General features: G+C 38.9%; 2 protein-coding genes across 16 annotated transcripts in view; one reads left to right on the top strand and one right to left on the bottom strand.

The window, feature by feature from the left end:
* Positions 1–16945, bottom strand: part of YAE1 (YAE1 maturation factor of ABCE1) — a 30148-nt gene extending 13203 nt beyond the window's left edge. Inside the window, exons 1-5 of one of the 5 annotated variants that reach the window (XM_032706484.1) lie at positions 16818–16941; positions 15674–15978; positions 13918–14039; positions 13253–13521; positions 425–553 (exon numbers count right to left, since the gene is read on the bottom strand). In XM_032706484.1, the coding sequence (XP_032562375.1) occupies positions 531–553; positions 13253–13521; positions 13918–14039; positions 15674–15790 (531 nt within the window). In that variant the 5' untranslated portion in view covers positions 15791–15978; positions 16818–16941 and the 3' untranslated portion in view covers positions 425–530. Of the gene's footprint in view, positions 1–424; positions 554–9443; positions 10239–11624; positions 13522–13917; positions 14040–15673; positions 15979–16817 lie in introns of those variants that run through there. The other 4 variants (XM_032706474.1, XM_032706447.1, XM_032706457.1 and 1 more) reach the window with 4 other exon arrangements.
* The window catches only part of LOC116796077 (mediator of RNA polymerase II transcription subunit 1-like), a 33714-nt gene extending 16217 nt beyond the window's left edge, over positions 1–17497 (top strand). For 4 of the 11 annotated variants that reach the window (XM_032706412.1, XM_032706422.1, XM_032706344.1 and 1 more), the window contains 12 exons: positions 452–480; positions 2582–2653; positions 2748–2822; positions 3950–4020; positions 4843–4908; positions 5371–5479; positions 6171–6295; positions 6645–6757; positions 8599–8794; positions 9476–9571; positions 10006–10114; positions 16530–17497. In XM_032706412.1, coding sequence (XP_032562303.1) covers positions 452–480; positions 2582–2653; positions 2748–2822; positions 3950–4020; positions 4843–4908; positions 5371–5479; positions 6171–6295; positions 6645–6757; positions 8599–8794; positions 9476–9571; positions 10006–10114; positions 16530–16983 — 1515 coding nt within the window. In that variant the 3' untranslated portion in view covers positions 16984–17497. Of the gene's footprint in view, positions 1–451; positions 481–2581; positions 2654–2747; positions 2823–3949; positions 4021–4842; positions 4909–5370; positions 5480–6170; positions 6296–6644; positions 6758–8598; positions 8795–9475; positions 9572–10005; positions 10115–11039; positions 11690–16529 lie in introns of those variants that run through there. The other 7 variants (XM_032706395.1, XM_032706360.1, XM_032706385.1 and 4 more) reach the window with 7 other exon arrangements.
* Positions 17498–18490: the final 993 nt, after the last annotated feature.

Below are 18490 nucleotides of genomic sequence, written 5' to 3'. Positions count from 1 at the left end.
CTTTGAAGTTAACTTTGTCCCTTATTTTTTGTTGCAGTCAGCCCAGGAATTTCAAATTGTTCTGTTTAACCAGCACAGGGCTGTTGATCAGTGAGTGCTGGATGGAAATGCATACCCAGAGAATTCTAGCACTCTAACAGCCAATAAAAGAAAAACTGGGCTGGCTAAGATGCATTTGTTTTTTTTTTTCTAGAAAGAGATTTACCAACAAACTATTTCTATTAATTTTATCTTCTTTCACAGAGCCTTTGTTCTTCCAATTATTAGAGTAATATTATGTTTTAACTATTGTACTGTTAGTCTGGTTTTTGTGTGTTGAGGTTTTTTTAAGCTAACCATTGAGCTACTTAAAAGTAATGGGGAACAAGCTTATCATTACCAATTAAATGCTTTTAAGAGATGCTTCACAAAGGATGGCAAGAATGATGAAATTCCTCTCTTATTCCTGTAGGTTTGTGATGACTTGGTGCAGCTTCTAAGGTAAACAATCATGTGCAGGGTCTCTTTTGAATGGAAAGGAATACCTGAGGCTAGAATGGTTTCATTGTAAAAACTGAAGAGAAAAAATAAAAAGAGAATCAGGAACCAAAAATATGAATCCAGAAAATGACAGAACTGACACCTTTTTGGATTCCATTTAAGTGGGCAGTTGCTTCCCATGCTCCATATTGGAAGTTGGTGGTCATTGTATCTGTTATTACCTGCTTCCGATTTGTAAATTCAAGGCTAAAACTGTAGCAACATTAATTTTGAAAATATACTCCAGGCATTACTTATTTCTCAAGTCACTCCACTGAAAACAGCTAAAATGCATCTGTTTCAGTGGAGAAAGGATAAAGAGTACTCCCCAATACATTGGCTCTAGTTGCCAGTTGAACACAGCCTTTGAATACTGGCATTTGTGTTGATTGCAAGAATTATAGAACTTATAATTGAACCCATAGTTTTGGTAATGGACTGATGATGACAATTCAGAACTGGCAGATTGACAGATCCAAACTAGATATTACTTTTCCCTTTCTCCTTCCATCAAACACTAAATAGTCTTTGTATTGTCCTTATGCAAATGTTTTAAATTACATGTCCATCAGGTTTCTGTCACGGCAGTGAAAGCAAGCCGGTATTACATGGCCTGAGTTTGTTTGCGAATGCATAGAAGAACATGTTGCTTGAATTTTCTCATGTGGTAGTAGGGCACTATATATACATTCTTTTATTATTATTACCATGTTTTGTTCTGTCTGAATAGTTGCTGTTCCAGGTCAGGCCACCACTTTAAACATCTATTTAGAAATTCTCTAGCCAGTATGATCATGGTTCCAGGTTTTACTAATAATAAGTGTATTTAAGAAATTGGATTCTTCTGTAAATACCTTGGCAGAATAGTTGAAAACGAAGGTAGAGAGAGAAAGAATATCATTGACCTTGAGTGTTTCATCTCTCTTCTAAGTGGACCTATTATGCATTATCAGTTTTCCCAGCCTTCTCTTTCCTCAGAAATTAAGTTATATTAGCTTAATGGGTATCAAAGCTTTAACTTGCATTTTCCTAGATTTTTGACTTCCAGTGATGTTAATTGCTGGAAGTTTGGCTATGAGCAAATATCATTACCAATGGCACTGTGGGAACTACTTGTCTGCCCTCCTGGTTTTGTTAGGATTTGTCAAAAAGCACAAGTATACCTTCTACACCTTTTGGTGTAGTATTTTATTTGTTTGCAAGGCAGCTTGTTTTATGTGTAATGTTTCTTGTGAGTCTCAAAGTAACTATGAAATCATGATGAACCAGCCAGCTAATGCAGAGTCATGCAAGAGCTGAGTGACTTGTTTAGGTTCCTGTTTTGAAAGGATTTGTTCCAATATGAAAGTACAGGCAGGTTTTTTTTGTCTCTGGTGATCGACGTTGTAGCTGCATCTACACAGGTCTTCTTGAGTACAGCTGTTGGCATGACTGCAGCACCAGAGAATCTACTAAGACCTGTAAAAGTCAGTAAAATCTACTGAAGCAGGTGAGTTAATACCTGGTGGGTTAGTCTGAGCAGAGCTCCAGGCTGTCATAGCTAGTCCGTGATATCTGTGGGAATTCTGGGGTTTGAGCAGTCTGAACCGTTCCTTCAGAAACCAAGCCACTTGTCCCATTCTTTTTTTTTATTTTTATCAATTATATTGAGGGTGTCTCTCACAAGGTGCTGTGAAGTGCGGCATTAATACAATACTTGGTATTTTGATGAAGAGAACAATGTATACATGTGGCATTAAGGGAATGACAAGCTTTATTGGAACATCAAGAAAAGTGTTTTGCAACTGATGAGCTGTCAAATTTTGTGTCATGTACGTTTATTGCTCTTAGTAGTGCCTATTTCAGTGGCAGTTTCAGCTATAATCACAGTGCTTCTTGCAACAAAATCAAGGATTCACATTTCCTGGTATTTTCTAAGAAAATTGAAAAGCAGTACTGCTACTTGCCAGATCTGATAAGGAGGAAGCACCTCTGAAATTATGCTTTTTCTAGCAAGTTGCATATAAAAGAGTTATTTTCTATCTCATTTAGTAGTGTAATAGCAATTATTTCTTTTTGTTAGGATGAAGAACTATGATGCCTTTGGAAAGATTTTAGAAGACCTGTCAAATATGTATCAAATTCCAGGAAACAGGTTGCAACTTCTTTTTACTTGAAAAGCTTTTAAGATCAATAGCCTTGCATTTGTTTACTTACAAAAATAATAAATTGTCTTCTCTCTCTCCCAGTGAAATGAAAGCTAAGGGATATCTTGCTTTGCAGGCCCTTGAAAAAGACCTTTATTCAATGTCTCTTCCGGACAGGTAACTTAAAGTCTGTCCCTTTACCTCCACCTACACCCCTTCATTTCCCTAAAGAGCAAGTTAACCGATCTGATTATATAGATATGGAATGCTAATGAGTTTTCTGCCACTGGAAAGCTCGAAGCCTTTCTGCAGTTTGTCAACGCCAGGCATGCCAAACAAGATCCTATTGAACTCCTGTGCTTTATCTAAGACTTTCTGGGAAACTGATTGGTTGCAGAGCTTGGGTGTGTGTGCATGTGACCACCCACTGGGAGCAAACAGTGAATCTGAAAGTCAGCTGTCATGTTTAGATTGCCCTGTGGCAGAAGTAAAATATACCTTTTGGGGTCCTGTTGTTTGTGCTCAGGTTTTAGATCAGGAGTTGTGGATGCCCTCCTTCCTTTTCTCATTTCTCCTTTCAAAGAATAGGATTGCAGTGGATGGGGAACAGATTTTTCTAAAGCCTTGTAATTGTACAAGGTTTTTCATTCTTTTCAGAAAATCAGAATTGAGGGCAATGTTTTCCTTCTGGATTTTTGAAGTATCTTTTCTGATATTTTGTCTATTAAGTACTCTTGGCAGGTATAGCCTTCTTGAAACACACTCTTGGTTTATTTTTGCACAGTGTTCCCTTATGAAGCATAATAACACTGTGAACTAATATACTGTATCCTTGCTGGTCACTGATCTCAGTAAGTATTATTTATGAGTTAAATAGATTGTTTGTCCCATCTGCAATGCAGAGCTTTAGTACACAGCTATGTAAATGTATGGCTGTATGTATTCAGCTATATGAACACATTTGAGGTTAGAGACTGGTTCTGTTTTAGTTTATCCAGGTTATCTCCTCATTCTTTGCTTAACCAATTACCACTAACACTTTTGACCCCCTTCATTTCTGGTAAATAGCACATCAAAGTGCAACATGAAACAGTTCAGATACAGGGTTGAAACTGGAAGCCCAAGTCCTAGAAGTAATGTATGATTGGAATGATGGTGTTTGGAAGATGTCATAACAAATGGAGACACAATCCACTTGCAAGAAAGCATCATCTCCCTTTGATTAAGAATACAAATTATGGTTTACGTTAGCCTAGCTAGCACTGCAACTCAGGAAACACTAATCAAGATGTGTTTTGAACTAGAACACAGGATGTAAACAGAGTTACTGAAATACTTCATGGAAAAGTAGGACACCTGGTGCCAAGAACCAGAGGTGATTTTTTTTTCTTTTTCTCCCTCTTTTCCCTTTTCTGAATTCAAAGGATTGTGATTAAAAAACCCTACCAAGTTGATCTTTGTTTACAGGAAAGATCCACTATTATAAATAAAACCTGCTGTAGGGACTTATTGTGCCTGTATTCTCAGATAACGTACACACATACAGAAGGAGAAAATACAAGGAGGCCAGGTGGTTTATCAGCTGCTGCAACATTGACTTTGCACCAGCCTAAAAGCAACGCCAGCAATATTCTGAGGTTAGGTGGGAAACCACAGTTTAGAGTAACCATGAGATGACAGCAGCAGTAACCGAGAGAATGCTCTGGTTGCCTAAAAGGCAAATATAGCCAGTTGATAAGTTTTTTGGCTCATCTGCAGTGTCAGAAGTGAGCTTTAACCATTAACGTGTTATAGTTCAGAAAAGTACTTCTAATACATGTTGCCACTATCCTGTTGTACAGTTTGTGTCCCTTATGTGAATGTCCCTTATGCAAGTAGTGCAACTTTCCCTTTTATTTTGGGAAAGCTAGAAGTTCAGCTAATATTTTTAAGGCTGAACAACAGGCTATTGTGCAAGAGAAATTAACTTAATCTGATGATTTCAAAGATATCTGATGATTTATACATGGAGGATTTAGCTCTTATATGCTAAGAAAATCCTGTGATTTGAACATAAATTGTAATTAGAGATGTACTCTTACGAGGAATCCCCTCTGCCCATCTACAGTGTTGGTTTTTTTCACCTTTGTTTCAAGGTATTTAACGTATTTCCTCTGACCTTTGTAGTAAACATTATTTTTCTTTTCTTATTCCTCAGGAACTCCTATGAACATTGAATTTTACATTTCTCCCTATCAAATTTTGGAAGCAGAACTAACTCCTGGTAAAGCTAGAAAAGCAGAACTAACTGATAAGTTTTTCAGTGCTACCTGTTTCATTAATGTTAATTAATGAAACTAAGAAATAAAATTCTAATTTAGTAGAACTATTTATGAGATGCACTTTAGCACAATTTTAGTGTCCATTAGGAAACTACTTTCCATTTCTTGGATATTGACTCAAATTGTAGTGATATCCCACAAAAAACTGCCTAATTCAGCATGAAAAATAACCGGTGATGTTTTTGATCTGTTTCATAGTGTGTCTCTAAAGAAGCTATTGCTGCTGTCATCTTTGGGCAACTCTGGCTTTTTGGGTGTGGTCTGTGCAGACCACAGACTTCTCTCTGCCTGCATCACTGTGGCTGTCAGTCGGACCTGACCTTCAAGGACCTTGCATGTTTTGCATGCATAGGATTAATCTACATTGAAAAGAGGAAAATAATGCAATTCGCTTTCTCCCTCAGGTTCCCAGGTTTGTGGAACAAAAACAGTTGTAACTATTGAAGGCACTGATATGCTCCACAAACTTCCTCTTTCTCCACTGATTGTAGATCCTCAATCTGGAGAGGACAGGTGAGGCTCTGGACTTTTCTCAGTACAGAAATGAATTTACAAGTCACCGGCGCTAACTTCAGCATAATTTAGATTTAGCCTCTGCTAAAACAGGCAGCTCTGTTTTATTGATTGCATTATGTTCCATAGCTAAACCCTCTATAATCTGTGGTTTCTCCAGTTTTCCCAAATGGACTTTAAAGGTATTGCGTTCATATTTAACTGTGTCAGTTGCATTGAACTGTGGATTTTGAAGCCAGAGCAAGCCACTGGAACAATATTACCTAACTTCCTAGTATTCAACAATCAACTCCTTCATAGTTTCAGAGCAAAGAAAGCATATATTGAAAGATACTACACCTAAAATATACAAAATAGTTTGTTGTCCCACTGTGGGTATTGATACCTTATTTCTCTCTACCTCAGTGCTGGCTGGAGGGAATGTCTGAAGTAACTTTCCAAAATAAAACACATTGGAATGATTTATAGCAAACATCACTCAGTTTCAGGTGTCTCATTTTTTCTTTCTGCCAGTTTTCACATTAAGCATGTTTTAATATGTTAAAGTTGCATTTATAAAGCAAAACTTTTCTCAGGTCAGAAGTCTGGACTATAATAAACTGCTAGGGACCCGACAGTGGCCTTGCACTAAGAGTTCTTGGTACGGCAATTTCTGTAGAAAAACTTTCATTATGACAATTTTTTTTCCCAGCAACCCTGCTTTTTTGCAACTGACTGATGAACTCAGCATGGATTTGCCAGCTCTTTTTGTGCTGAAGTTTCATCAGCCTGTTCCTATGTCCTCATCCAGTATTGAAGATATACACAGGCTCACAGGCATGTTATAACTGTTTTTTAAGACTAAGTACTTCTGTGCGTTGCTTATTTGCTGTGTTAATGTTGCAAGAGGAAAAAGTTGTTTTGGGGGCAGAACACAGTCTCTCTTATCAGCTGAAGTGTAACATTTTAGCAACCAGTGCAAAGCGCAAAAGTTCTAAGAAAGACATGACAATTACGGACAAAGCTGTTAAAACACTGTACCTCAAATTCCCAATAGCAAAAAAAGGGGAAAAAGAAAAGAGATCAATGGTTTTGTCTTTTCAAAACATTGCTTCTGTTTTTAATATTAGCTTTCATAACCTACAGTCATAACCTAATTGATAATAAAAAAATCACCTGGTTTCAGGAATTCAGATTTCTGGCTTGAAGCTAGCTCCGCTGTATGAGCTAATTGTTTGGTCTGCTCTAAAAGACAAATGCAGTGAAGACTTGTCTACAAATGAATCTTGTTTCTTTGTGGTGAGTATAGTGGGCATTTGACACACACTGTGCTGTTGTGCAAAATATGTATACTGAATTATATTTCCCCATAAACAAGCAATGTAGACTTACCAGAACCCAAGAGTATTTAAGTGCTCTTTAGGAAATAGTTCAAGTAATTATGAAACAATATTAGATCCTTTCGAGTGAGTGAGTTTCTCATCCTTGTTAATGAAACACTGTGTGCTTGACTCCTGAAGTCACACTGATTTGTCTGTGTGTAACCTAAACGTTTATTGTTCTAAAAATTGCTCAGAACTTTATCATTAATGCCTTAAAAAGAAAGAAACTTATTGACTGGTGTGAGGAGCAAGTCCCAAGAAGGTGCTTACCTAGATTTTTGAAGGTCTTTATCATGCTGTTTTAACAAATGAGATTTCTTAATTAGATAGCACTGAGAATACTGATTTCTTTTAAAGGGATTGGCAGGAAGAAAACTATAAAGTGTTAAACCAGCGATGTCAATTGCTGTCTAGAGACAAGGTTGTTTAACTGAAGAAGGCTTCCCTTTTAATAACTCCATTATTAAAAATAGTCAATTAGGCTGCATTAGATGTAAAATTTTAGAATAGAAAATGGTAGCAAGATGCCTTCTGCCAGACTTACGTACAGGGCAACTACAAGACAATCTTCAAAGATCAACATTTTGTTTGCTAGGTAACATTAATTTTGCAGATCGTGGCAACAAAAGAAGAGGGTACTTTTTTTCTGTTCCACTAGCAGTGTTAGCAGAGCCCATTGCCTACTTAGTTCTTGGACTTTGAGGTGGTAGTACAGAAGGTAGTAGTAAGTTTACACTATGCTAAAGTAATGTTTGGCAAAGCTCTTATCTGTAAAACTGGTAAGATGAAATTAATCTTTCACTTCTATTAGATACACATGAAAGGCCCTTTAACTTTTCAGAAATTCCCTAAAATATTGGGAGATTGTTTTACTTCTGAGTTTAAATATTTTATTTCTAGAATAAATTACAAAATTGCACTCTAACCATGAAATAAGTGTAGGGGAAATCCTTTTGCTCCATGAACACACAAGGAAAAGCTCTTTTATTCTGCTCTTCAGTTTTTCTTAATGTAGACCCTGCTAATTAACAGCCTTGCCCTGTTCTTAAGGTGAGAGGTCCCATTTGGCATCTTGAAGTAGATAACACAATATTGCACTTCTAACTTTGTCACAGAATCACTGTCAATGTGGACGGGTGACAAATTTTTCTTACTATCACTTCCTCCTCTACCAATGAATCATCAGGAGATATTCCAGCAAAACATGCTTCTCCAAAGAAAGTAGTAGTGATGGAGGGAGGAACAACATATGATGTCCAAAAGAGATTTCAGGCAAAACTGCTATCCTTTCTGTGCAACTGTCAAACAGCACTACTATGGTATTATTGGGAGAGTAAATCTTGGTTGATAGAACACATTCTATCACATTTCTATTTCTATTGTTGCAGAATATAACAGTGTTTATTATTATTGTTATTCCAACTGTTATAGAATATTTTCTATTTTCTCTAACATTTCTATAGCCTACAGGGCTTTTAAAAATAGTTGGAAGGATTGATGGTACTTGATGGTACTTGAACTCCTGACTTGGCTCTAGGTATATTCACCTAATTTGAATGTGTTTGGGAGGGACAGTGGATCTCATTTAGCTTCCTTATCTAAGCATTATATTTCTACTGAAATGCAGAGACATGATGGACATGTAAGAAATGTATATTTCAAAATTATTATTGTTGTCAGATTTTGCAGTTGCCTGTTAACATCAAACTTTACTTTCCTGTTTTCAGTGCTTGAAGTATCACCATATTTGTTGCTTAGTCTCTTCCAGATTGCCCAAAGCACTGTTACTTCATAAACAAAGGCTCAGAAAAATCAGATTTAGCAGGAGCCTTGGTCAGTAAAATCCCATTTAGCCATCCAAAGTGTGTGCCTGGTGTAATAGAGATTCTTCGACATCAAGTGGCATATAACACTCTTATTAGCAGCTGTGTCTCTGACAAGCATATAAATGAAGGTAAATTGTGTGGTTGGAAGTGATGGCAGAGTATTAGAGAGAAACTAGGTTCTACGCTGGGTGTTAACAGATTTTTCTGCTCCCTTGCCAAAACTGTCATTACTTATGAAGTATTGTAAATGATGGGGCCCTCTGGTGGTCTAGTGGTTAGGATGCGACGCTTTCACCGCCGCGGCCCGGGTTCGATTCCCGGTCAGAGAAAAAGTCCCCCGGGTAGATGGAGCTCGTTAGCCCTGTAAGGCCATCCATCTAAGAGAAGGTCACTCTAAACAAACCTACGTCCTGAGGACCTCACTGCCACCGTCCAAGCTTGCTCGGCCCCGGCAGATGAACCTCAGGATTAAAGGGTGGGCTCAGCTCAGCGCACACTGTGTCTCACCTAAAAAAATCCACTGCGCAGGCTCGAAGGGCAAAGACCCTTCCCAAATCTTCGTTCGCGAAGACTGGCCATACTATTGTAAATGATAAAAAAATTCTTAACACTGTATTGCATTTTTTTCCTTTTTTTTTTTTTTTACTATCTCCTAGGCCTGATACACCTATAAGCATAAACTAAGCTGTCAAAGTAATGAATAATTAGATTCTACTGCATCAGTATTTTTTAAATTCTGGCATATGTTTCAGCCAAACAGAGTCCAGATTCAATGGGTGGATATCACTAAACAGTAATTTTATTTCTAGATGATTCAGAACTGCTTTACTTTGAAGTGGTACCACACAGGAACACCAGCTTTTGTGTCTTTTTCCTTCATCCTGTGAAAGAGAATTTAGCCTGTGGTATGTGTGGAATAATTGATACTGTCCTCTTTACTCAGCTGGCAAGGGACTTGGTTCTATCTAGGCTCTTGCACTATGCTTCTCAGTAACAAGTACATTCTAAGGGCCACTCTCAATGGTGTGCAGGCCATGAAAAACAGAGTTGCACCTGTGTATAAACTGCTTACTAAAAGGTATTCTGAACCCAGAATAAAACAGAAAGCAAATGAAAATATTCAAATCCTGTTTTGTCTTGGCCTGCATTTAATTAAGAAATGGTAACTTCTATTTGTGATTTAAATGTATTCGGAAAAAGCATGTCATGCAGATGTATTGCTGCAAACCCCTGCCCACTGACTTCAGTCTTACATCTCTTCGAGCATCAAAATAAAAGGATGGTTTTCAATGTTTGTAATTATTTCAAAACAAGCATTTTTTGTTCTGTTCCTTCTTAGTGATGATTGATGTTATAACCTCCAGAGAAGTCCACTGTCACCTTCACTTAAATCCTCAAGATCCAGCTCTAAGTTGTAGTGATGATTTCATAGCAAGAGCTGTGAAGAGGTAAGTAGTTTTATTTTATTTCATAACAGTTGGAATGAACATCAGGTGTCCATTTAATGGAAATACCATGTGTGTTCATAATGCCATACTCTCAGCAACTGGAAAACTTCACTCAAGGAAAAGGTTGTAATACAGTAATAGGAATAAATTACTTCACTGTCTTAAGTATCTCTTTCAAAAATTTTAAACATTAATAGCGATGAAGTGTTTCTAGTAGAAAGCACATGGGAGCAAGGAAAGACTTTTGAATGAAGAGTTTTATCGTTTATGGTTTTCGCTTTTGTAAATATGCTTTTCTGAAGACACTAGCTGACGACAGTCTCATGACTAGTATAACTTAGAACAGCATGGAAAGGTCTTTTTACACATCTACCTAATAGCAAACAGTGCTTCTTTTCAGAAAAAAATGCCATAAGTATGCATACTACTATTATCTGTTTGATAACAAGATCAATGTAGGCTGGATTTTGAACCCAACTTTAAACTAGGTAGTATTTAACTGGAATCATGTTAAGAGTGGGGAAAAAACCTCCTTCACTGTAGACAGTGTTTTAGAAAAGATATGCTCTCTACCTGTCTTATACAAAACATGAAAGTTACAAAACTCAGCAAGAATGAATATATTTCAACATTATTAGTTTAGGTTTTCATCAGAAGCACCCTTATGACTTTTTTTCTGACCAAACCCGCCCACTCTTTCAATTTGCACCACTAAGTTCAAAGATCCAGCACTGTATTTGTTTCTGGTGCAGCACATGTAGGTTATATTGTGGTTACAGTGTAACACCTGGTTTTATGAGGCAAAAAGATGCAAAGAGGTAGAGCTGTTTTTCATTCTGGTGTCAGCCACAGTTTAAAAAACAGAAATACTTTAAAGAATGGATGCAGTCTGCATTAGTGACTAATGTGTCATTTCCTTCTTCAGCTGCATGTCAGTCCCAGTTGTCATGAGAGCTATTTTCAGGAATGCTGCCAAGGTGAAAGCTGATAGCAAAACACTAGATATGGATGTAGACACAAAACAACCACATGAACCGCCATCTGAGCAAGTTACAGATTCTAATAGTCTCAAAGAAAGCCCTTCTGTGGCTGGTCAGCATGATTTGGTAGTGACAAATAAGCCACGTATTACAGACAGCACAGAAGAAAATCTCTCCACAGCCAAACTGGAAACTCTGGGTGATAACATGGAAAAAAGTAACCTCTCATCAAGAACAGAAACTTTGTGCAGAGTGGAGGAAAATTAATTCCATAGCTAGTGTAGAAGCTGTTATGATAGACAAATAAAATCTATTGTTTGATAAGCAAAAAGAAAGTCTACTTAGTAATTTGTGAAAGGTGTTTCCTCTTTGCAAACTATTAAATATGTAGAAGTAATACCCTTGAATTTGCATTTTTAAACATTCAAATTTGGAAAGTCTAACACTACTCTAGTAACCTTTATTCTACCACAATATGGAAGAAATCTCTGTTTAACATGCATGATACAGTCTATAACACACACATCCACTTGTAGAAAAGTAATGTTTATCCACGGCAACATTATGCTAAATAAATGGAGAAAAAGTTACTTGAGTAATTTTGTACAGACACAATTAATGCAGACAGCCCTATTTGTCCATTATTTCAGAAACAGGTTCAGTAACACTCTTAACTGCAGTTTTGTTTACCCCTAAAGCAGAAGAGGTACTGAATGGCAACCAAACTTACACTCTACCACCTGTGTGACAGGATAACAGTGTCTTTAGTAAGAAAGCTGTAAACTCAGGTTCTGAAAATCAAGTAATTTTTGCCTTAGTTTTTTTCTGGTCTCAAAGTATGAAAGTGTTCTGTGGGTGTTTTTTGGATTGTTTTTTTTCTGCAAGTATAGTCGACTGTTCAAAATTTTAGTTTGTCTCTGTCTAGACTTGCTTTGTCTCAGATCTGAAGGAAGGTTACAAGCAACTTAAAATAAGCAAACTCTTAACTTACTATAAAACAGTTTAATTAGTGTAAAATAGAGAGGCATTCACCAAGCAAAAACTTCCTGAACAGAGCAGTTTACAGCTACAGTTAAGACAACCAATAAGAAAATGAGTCAAATACAGAATGCTGGCACAGAAATACAAAGTTGTCAGAAATATGCATGTGTTGGCTGATGTGTTTGCCAGGCTGAATAAGCCTGGCTTCCTTGAAGAGTTTGAGAAAAACATTATGGGAATGTGGGAAAGAGTTCAGGCTTGAGAGAATGGCAAAAGAAATACAAAAATAACACAAGGATGTTCATTAGACTGGAAGCATATTTAGTGTGGTCTGACAGGGTAAGAGTCTAAAACGTGGAAGTGTCAGTAATTCTGAATTTGAGAAAAATAGTGTATTTTCAGCAAAACAAAATAAATAGAATTGTACAAGGAGGAAAAAATAGTTTTTAACTGTGAAAATGCACTGTATAGTGGTTACAAAAGATAAGAGGAAGAATTTGACAAAAGGAGAAAAATTCCTGTATTTTATATAATGACTATAGAGTCACAGCACTCTAGGAATCAGCAGCAAATCCTGTTCTATTTTGCATATATTTAGCATAGCAGCAGCACCAGCTTATTCTGCAAGAGTTGCTTGTCCATAGCACTAGGCATTTATTCTTTAGATAGCAGAGGGAATCAATTTAGAGGGGCTATTTAACGGACCCGCTTTATTTCCAAATTCCTGCCAAGAGAAGGTGACATTGAAATGAGAGTTTCTGATGCAGAACAGAAACATGTTTAGTAACTGTTTGGAGAGCTTTAAGTGTCACTGCCCCTTTCTGTCAATGTTACCTTAAGATTAAAAGTGAGGGGTCTTGCCAGGAGCCAAAAGCATAGTGAAGATTTACAGAAATTACTTTTACTGGAAAGTATCAGATTTTCCTAAAACAAAGTGATGCATTGGCCTGTACATGGTGCACAAAGGGAGAAGCAAAACTAGTTGAGATAATTTTAAGTACCATGAGACAGAAAAACTAATGTTTCAGTTGCTGGACATGATGGAGTATATCCAATGATAAGCCCAGTTGCTCTACCAGCCAAACAGTCTGCTTTTTAACCCAAGCAAGCGTTGACCTTTCAGGATCTGTGCGGAGGTTTGCCTTGCTGCACTCAGACTGCAAGGAACCAGCCTTACCATTATTTCTACAAATGTTTTCACCAGAGCTGCCACCATCCTCTTGTTTTCCATCTTTAACTTCCTTGTACTCTGTCCCAGCTGAAGCTGTGTGATTAAGGTCCATGTCCTCAACAGAGTCTAAAACATGTCTAAGATGTGGCTGTTCTTCAGTAGAATTCAGATACTTAAGCACATCTTCTTCATGCTTTCCAACCACATCAAGAAGATTATTTATCTTACTTAAAGCAGAATCATGTCCATTAAAACGACACCAGGATAAGAGAGCACTGAAAAGTGAACAAAACCAAAAGTGATTATATGTATCTACACAGACCTCCAATTGGCGAAGGCAGATAACAATGTGCCAAGATATCAATGCTATATAAGTGTACGTGTCATTCACATTTTATGGATAATACAAGCAGTAGAACTAAGTATTAAGCTTAAAGATGAAGATTCAGTTAATTTTGGAAGAGCAACTGAAGGAGGTTTTTCAAGAATGATTACTCTACACCCAGGTAGGCAATTCCCTGTATTCAAGACCTGAGAATTCTCAGGTTCCTCACTTTGGGCAGTTTTGCAATGCACTTGTTTTTTTAAATTAAAACAAACAAAAGGTTGCATGCATGTTCCTTCATACACACTCTCCACATGCACTTGACCTTAAGGAGTTTGTAACCTACTTCAGGGTTCCTTTGAACTGGCCACATGTAATCATCAGCTCAGCACCGTGTCTGTAACCTTGATTAAAGCCTTTCTGGAGTGCAAGTTCTTTCCCAGCCTCAACTCCATCCCTGTAGCCTTCCTATAATAAGAGAAGTAAAACAGGTTGTTCACAAGATGACAAATTGGACCTATGACAAATCCATAACAATAAAAAAAGTTTAAACATGTATTCAATCTCTTAAATTACAGCTTCTAGATTTGAATATCCCTCACAGCTACACACCCCTTGCCAAACCAAAACATGTTTTTTGCAGTGCATTATGATTTACTGACTGTAAGGTCCAGTTCTTTTTCAAAAGTATCCCCAGAAGATCAAAAAATAGGGAAAGTATTCTTAGAAAGATAAAAAAAAAATAAGACAGATCTGCAAGAAAGCATGATTACTTTTATGATGACCAAGTTCTTTACGAAAAATTCATTTAAGAATACCACAAAAGACTTCTTTTTTCTATCTAAAAAATAAACAGGCTCCCAAGTAGTACTTGGCAGAGTACTCTCCTGTCTGTAATCCATCTACCTGTTCTTCCAAAACTAATTGTTGAGCATTGCTCTTTTATTTGCTACATCTCACTCAATTCAATAGTTATACCAGAAAAAAAGATGGTGATGGACTGAGTCACATATAAGTACACATAACATTGTGACTGCTTTCTGTAAGAAACAGTTAATGATTGTAATGCAAATTAATTTCTTTATATTCTAATCACATTACAATTAGCACAGAATAATTCTTAATTTTTTTCACACCAAAATTGCAAGTTGTAAGAGTGAAAACTCCCATTTGCTCATGAGAAAACTGGTGGCCTTGCAAGAAAAACAGTCAGGAACACAAATACTTGTGTTTTTTTGGTTTTTGCCCAACATACTCTAACTTCCACAACACTTTATGACTTTGCAGTTTCTACTCACAAACGTCAGAGGGATTTGTGTAAGAATACTAAACAGCCCCTTAAGAAAGCCAGTCTTTTCAAGGGACTCATATGCAGGAAACTTCCTTGGACAGTAATACACCAGCTCTGCTGTAATAACCCTCTTCATGAACAGCCTACGCAACAGCTTCTTTCCATGTTCTTCAGCCAAATGCTGCTCACCCGTGAGTGAGCAAATGAGCCCTACTGGCCCCACTCTGAATCATAATGTATCTGTTGAACTAACCTGTTTATGTACTTGTTTTATTCCCTGTAGAACTCCATGGAGCAAGGGCTGTGAAAAGCAACTTTCATAAAATACATTTTTCTCTAGAATATATCAACCAAAGAACTACACAGACCACAATGCCCAATTGTGGTTGCATGTGGAGTCTCACATCTTACACTCTGACTGATGAATAAACTCTACTTAAATGCCCAAGCATCTCATATTTCTTTATTAGCACTGTTCAGCTGTGTTGGCCCTACATTTACTAGGGGTATACCTACACATACAAAGCAAATAGCTTGCATCACAATTCAGCACTGCCTTTTATAAATGCATGTGCTCCTGCACAGGGATCCAATGTATTTTCGTAAAACAGTACTTTGCTGTGATGACTACTAAGAAGAGTTTCCCTAAATTCCTGCTACATTTTCCTGATACTGAGAAGAAACTAAGCCACAATAACTTTTAAGCAGCCACTCTTACTTTTCCCTTTAAACCATCCATATGCGTATCAAGGTATGTCTCAGTAAATCTAAAATGGCTAAAAAGACTATTAAATCATTTTTATAGAAATACCTTCAATCTTTTTTTCATGGTGCTGTTCCATTCCTTCTGTAGTAGATACATCTCATCTCCATCTTCATCAAATATATCCTCATTGGATCGGCTGACTGCAGCTTGAACCCAGGACATGACAGCAGTGTCCTATGACCTCTGTTTATGTGGTAAAAAAAACACTGAAAAATTTTCAGAAGTCCCTCTGGTGAAGTGCTAGATTAGAAGTACAGGCAAAAAATGTGAGTTCTGAAGAGAAGCCAGGTATGAAGCTGATTATTCAACTCGTACGTGGAAACTTGGTGCTGTTTGCCACTGGGGTGCATCTGTCAAGACAGATCATCACTCATGAAGCAACTTCTGAGATTTATGAGAGCAATTAAGAGAGTTTCTTCCCATCTTATGGAAGTGACACACATATGCACTTATGGCATACATATATGCCAAGTTAACATTCCTAAATACTGCTGGGACACAGACAGCTGGATGCCAACAGCAGCTGATGAACAGCCCCTTCAGCCTCCCTGTGGTGCCCTAAGTTACACACACAGGTATGCACACAGGTTATACGTATATACACATTTCTCTATGTTTGTATATTGTACATACACAATTACCTACACATAGGTAATTACGTACAGACTCAGTAACTGGAAAGGACTCTAATCTTTGATTTTCAGTTTTCTGATTATGCCAAATACTTAACAGTCTTATAAATCTTGAACAGTCCTTTATATTTTGAATAAAGAATTAGTAAGTCCTACTGCAGGGGAAAGAAGAAGCTTTCGGATTATTTCGTCTTTTTCAATGAAGAAAACCTCGAGAAGCCTCTCACAACTAATTTATTTATATCGCTGGAAATTTTTATAATCCACAGACGCTGCTCCTTGCGGAGGAGGGAACCGAGGGCCCTGGGACACAACGGGCTGGAGTCCCACAGGCGCATCCCGGCGTCCCCACATCCCGCCCAGACCTCGGCGGAACTCACAGGCCTCGGCCAGGCCCCGACCCGCCATTTCACGGCCGAGCAGGTGCCCACCTCCCCAGAAGCGGCCGCGCTGCGAGGAGCCTTCTTTCTCCCCCGCCCGGCGGCAGATGCAGCCCCCCCTTCGCCTCGCCTCTCCGCGCCGCTCACGCAGGCCCCGCCGGCCGCATGGCCGCTCACCTCAGTCCCTCACCGCGGCCGCCAGGGCACCTCGCCTGCTCGCTGCTCATCTTTACTGAGGGCCAACGAGCGCCGCTGCCGCCGGAAGCAGTCGGGCAGCGGCAGCCATAATGGACAGGGGCAAGCTCCGCGGAGCCCGCAGGGGAACAGCCGTCATCTTGGCTAGCAGTGCTCTGACGTCAGAGCCCAAGGAGACACTAGCGGCGCCATGTTTAGTGAGGGCGCAGCCCCCTCCCAGAGGCGGGACAGGGCGGCCCGCTGGGCGCGCCAGGGTTTGGCCGTCGCTGCGGGATCTGAGTGCCGGAGGGGTAGGAGAGCCTTCCGCTTCCGTGATCTCCTCTGCAGCTTTCAGGAGAGAGCGGGGTGTGGCTGCCCCCGGCGTCCCACAGCGCCGTGAGATCAGCCCCGGAGGGATCGCGTTCCCCAGGGCACGGACGTTTCGTCTTCTTCAGTCATAAACGGTGGAATTTTTTAAAAAATCTGCCTTGTTGGCTTCAGAATTCTCCAGGACTTTATGTGAGGCGTGTCCTTACGCTATTCTCTATAAGATCTAGGTATTACAATGATAAATCTTTTTAATATGAAAGGCGCCAGCACGAGTGAAGTGTTGCATTGTTCACTTGGACTAGAGAAAACATCCAGTTAGCGTAAATATAGCAGAATAAATAAACACAGCATAAGCACAACGGTGTTTGTGCATGCTGCACTTGGCTTATGAGCATAAGTTCAAAGTCAGTTAATCTTCATACAATACACAAAACTTGAATTCAAGTTACGTGTTTCTCCAGAGCCTGCTGCAGTAAATGCCCTGTGTACTGAGAGCTCTGCGGGCCCTGAGAGGCAGAACACCAGGGAGGCTGATTCCTCATGGGACCACACATCCCACAGCCACTGCCAGGTGTCCCACTGGTGACATTCCTTACAACAGGGCTAGGGACACTACCATGGACAACCAACTGCAGAGCCTATCTGCACACTGCAAGTACTGAGAGATGAACAATGGTGATGGCGTGCTGCACTCTCATTTCCCTCCTCCCTACTGCTTTGCAAAAACCTGTCCTCCTGCCTGTGACCCTTCTTGGATGCTCACTGATGGTTTCATGCTTGGCCAAGTAACCCAAATCTGTCTAGAGATGGATATGTTGGGGGACAAAATGACACTGGTGCCTCTGGATAGCCAAAAATGCATATCTGTTTCTGAGCAGTTACTGTACATGTCCATGACTACTGATTTCCTAGCCCAGTTCTGTCACTTCCACCTCCTGCCTGCCATTTTTTTAAACTGGTAACAATACTGACTATAGGCACAATGCACAGTCACAGAAAACCATTCTGGCAACAGAAACTTCTGAGCCCTCATGACTGGTCATGATGACACTGCTAAACTTGGGTTAATCTTTTGCTTGTCGTCTTCCACTCTGTCTCCTCAGCCTTTTGCTCTTCTGGAAAACATACAGAGGTCATGGCTCAGGGAAGCTGTAAGTTTCCCAGATTCACAGTATCTCAGTTTAAATGTCTTACATTTAGCAAAGTTGATCATTCCAAACAGATGTTCAAGACAAGTCTTTATAATCATGAGAAACAATGAAGAAAGCTTTCTCTTATTAGTTGTGTGTGAATAATTAGGTGAATCATATTGCATACAGGGAACAACATTGTTGGGACAGACTTGA

This window comes from Chiroxiphia lanceolata, chromosome 1 (genome assembly GCF_009829145.1).
Source record: "Chiroxiphia lanceolata isolate bChiLan1 chromosome 1, bChiLan1.pri, whole genome shotgun sequence".
Taxonomy (NCBI): Eukaryota; Metazoa; Chordata; class Aves; order Passeriformes; family Pipridae; genus Chiroxiphia; species Chiroxiphia lanceolata.
The sequence above is the reverse complement of the archived record's forward strand: the minus strand, read 5'-3'. Positions and strand labels throughout refer to the sequence as shown.